This window comes from Galleria mellonella, unplaced genomic scaffold, assembly GCF_026898425.1.
Source record: "Galleria mellonella isolate WM207_F2 unplaced genomic scaffold, CSIRO_AGI_GalMel_v1 utg40, whole genome shotgun sequence".
NCBI lineage: Eukaryota > Metazoa > Arthropoda > Insecta > Lepidoptera > Pyralidae > Galleria > Galleria mellonella.
The window spans coordinates 7,904,649-7,907,863 of NW_026442094.1; the positions used below are offsets into that span (position 1 = coordinate 7,904,649).

General features: G+C 40.3%; 1 protein-coding gene across 1 annotated transcript; it reads left to right on the forward strand.

Annotated features, from left to right (window-relative positions):
- Nucleotides 1–1,288: 1,288 nt before the first annotated feature.
- Nucleotides 1,289–2,878, forward strand: LOC113514783 (MICOS complex subunit Mic10-like). The gene is made up of 2 exons (XM_026898879.3): nt 1,289–1,522; nt 2,706–2,878. The coding sequence occupies exons 1-2, from the start codon at nt 1,450–1,452 to the stop codon at nt 2,876–2,878; spliced, it is 246 nt and encodes an 81-aa protein (XP_026754680.1). The 5' UTR covers nt 1,289–1,449.
- The last annotated feature ends 337 nt before the right edge of the window (nt 2,879–3,215 follow it).

A 3,215-nucleotide genomic window follows, 5' to 3' on the forward strand; every position in this document is an offset into this window, starting at 1 on the left:
ACAACTAATGGGGAATTCCTTTAAATTGTTCTTATGAAAGTTTACGCCTTTGAAAATGTTTCAAGCAACTGAGAGCTAGCTTCATTCGTCTCGAGAATATAAGATAGGCGTCTGTGCATAATTCTTGTTAATAACTTGAAAATATTTATTTTAATAAAACCTTAATATATATATATATAACTTTGTAAATTTTAATATTTTTATTACAGTGACGACCACATTGATGGAAACTATGATTTCATCAGCAATTAACCATGATAGTTTTCAGGGGGAACTACGAGGAGGTCGATCTGATTGGGTATATTGCTAGCAATGGGATTCTCAGTCTCCATTACTAACAATCCTTTTTCACCCATACATTATATTATATTAAAAAAAACAACAGTTACAACTGTAGCTTTAGTTTTTCTTTGTAGAGCAATTTTTTCTATTTTTCGATTGATGAAGCTATGTTTGCGCAGGAAATTTCCAAATTATATATGTATGTACATATTGCATTATGTTTGATACTTTATTGATATTGCAATATATTATCGTGTATGTATGTATGTTTATATTTGTATACGTAAGTAATATTTGTTTAATGTATTCATGTAAATATATTTATATGATCATATTGTGCAGTAGTTCTCCATTGTGTGTGTTATATAATTTGTAAGTCAATATTAATACGTCTGTAAATTCTATCTATACTTATAATAAATCTGTAGAGAGGTCAATTCTGTACATGAAATATATTTCCAAAATAACTATCAGGGGGTGATTAGTGATCGATACTGATGCCAAAAATGTAATCAGTAAAATTTTTGTCTGTTTGTTTGTCTGTATGTTAGTTATAGAAACAAAAACTACTCGACGTATTTTAACGAAACTTGGTACAATTATTCTTCATACTCCCGGGCAGGTTATAGTATACTTTTCAACATGCTACGATCGATAGGAGCAGAGCAGTGAAGATAAATGTGTCTGTTACGTCAAAACTCACTGAACCGTGAGGAAGGACATAGGCTACTTATTTTACGAAAAACTACGGAAACGCGGACAAAGTCGCGGAGAACAGGTAGTCTGCAATAATTTTAAATTTTTTTCACCGCATAATTATATTTCTTTTTTGCCATCGACTGGACTGGGAGAAAATACTATATATATAGCATTAAGTCCTCTTTTCGTACCAAACATTTTGTAATGTGGTCAATAAAATATAAATGAATAAATACTTTTCACTTCGAATAACTTTCTTGAACTGGCCGGTGCGTCAAATTGCTATTTAGAAAAATGACACTGACAATCAATGTTGTCATCGTTCAAAATTTGTATCGTGAATTTGTAAGTTTTATTCGTACAAAAATTAGACATTAATTTTAATATTTCCTTTAGATAAGTGGTTATCAATAAATCGGCTATGTATTTCATTATAATCAGTCCTCTATTCGCCACTTAGTTTGTGAAATGACAAAGCCGGATAGTAGAGACTTTGAGGAGAGGTATAACGCTTGTTTCGTTGATTTCGCCATAAAAACTGGTGAGTTTTCCTTTTTAATAAATGATAATGGTATAGTAACTCCGCCAGCGGGGCACCAGGGAAATATGATAGGTTAGAATGAAATGGCGAGTCAGTTAGCCCACGGTCTATGAGTGGCGTGCGGAGCGGAGGCGCCAGGGTGCCGAGCCTTCCAGCCTGGAAGTTGCGCTGCGGAAGTCCCATGTTCGACGGGTCCTGCAGCGGGAGTGGAAACAGCTGCTGGCCGATCCATCGGCCGGAGGACCGTCAAGGCTATCCGTCCACTTCTTAAGAAGTGGATGGATAGGCGGCGAAGGCCGCTGACCTTCAAGATGACACAGATACTGTCCGGGCAAGGGTGCTTTGTGCGATATATGTGTCATGTCGCGCGCAGGGAGCCGACGGAGGAGTGCCACGCTTGTGGAGCGGACCAGGACACGGTGGAGCATACACTGGAGGAGTGCCCAGCGTATGCCGATGAGCGTCGTGTCTTGTTCACGGTAGTGGGGACCGATCTCTCGCTGCCCGCCGTGGTTGGATGGTGAGCAGTGAGAGATCGTGGGAAGCGATGCTCGCCTTCTGCGATGCCGTCATGTCGCAGAAGGAGGCGGCGGAAAGGGAGCGGGAGAGTGCCACTCTCGCACCGCCAATCCGCCGCAAACGAGTCAGACGCAGAAGGAGGGGCGCGCCCAGTTCCGCCCCTCCTCCTTCCCAACTAGGGCCGGGGTGATACCTGTGGAAAGGTATTGTCCCAATGGTCCTGGGGGATGTGCTAATATACCGGCGCATCCTCCGGTGGTAGGGTGAGCACGCCATCCACCCTATCTTGAGAGAGGAGACCTGCTCTTACCATCTGGGGGCGGGTCGCTGCCCTCGGAGATGTGGTGAGTGCGAAAGCGAACCCATGTCTCCGATATATGGCACCTCGAGGGTATATCATCTGGTTTTTGGTGAATACACCCCCACCTTACGGGGGGATTCCCACAGTACCCATTTACCTCCCACAAAAAAGATCTCGTTAAAGCAAAGAAGGTTATGAGGGTTTAAATATTGATATAAATTGAAAGGAGAGAAATAATTAGGTCTAGGAAAGGAGAAGAAAAAGTGGAAAAAATAAATATTTAATATGCAAGATAACTGTAAAATAATAAAAGAAACTAAAGTTATATTATATTTAAAAGTTTTCTTTTTCCTGATTGTCTAGCTGCCGGCCTCATCATCGGCAGTATGATGGGCAGCTTCTTCCTGAAAGGCATAAGGAAATGGCCCATGTATATCGGTGGAGGGATCGGCTTCGGGATGGCCTACACCAACTGCGAAAATAGCCTGAACAACTTCTTACTGTCAATGGACCCTAAAGTCTGTGTCATAAAGTAAGTTTTTAACAATTATATATTATCATATATTGTACTGATGTAGGTACTAGGGGAAATGTGAAGTGAACTATAATATTGGACAGATGACTTAAGCACGAAGCAATGTTTTTTTTATGCAACTTAGAATGGCAAACAAGCTGACGGCCCACCTGATGAAAAATGGTAACCGTCGCCTATAGACATGAGCAGTACCATGGACATAAATTTTAACATATTTGTTGTTCAACCAATATATAGATAATGTAACTAAAATTTGCAAGAGTTCATAGGCTACGGTAACCACTTACCATTAGGTAGGACGTATGCTTGTATGCCAACTAAGTGATATAAAAAAGAGT

Coding starts and splice junctions, on each gene's coding strand:
- LOC113514783 (XM_026898879.3), top strand. CDS start 1,450: ATGACAAAGCCGGATAGTAGAGACTTTGAGGAGAGGTATAACGCTTGT. Junction 1,523..2,705: donor TGATTTCGCCATAAAAACTG/GTGAGTTTTCCT, acceptor CTGATTGTCTAG/CTGCCGGCCTCATCATCGGC.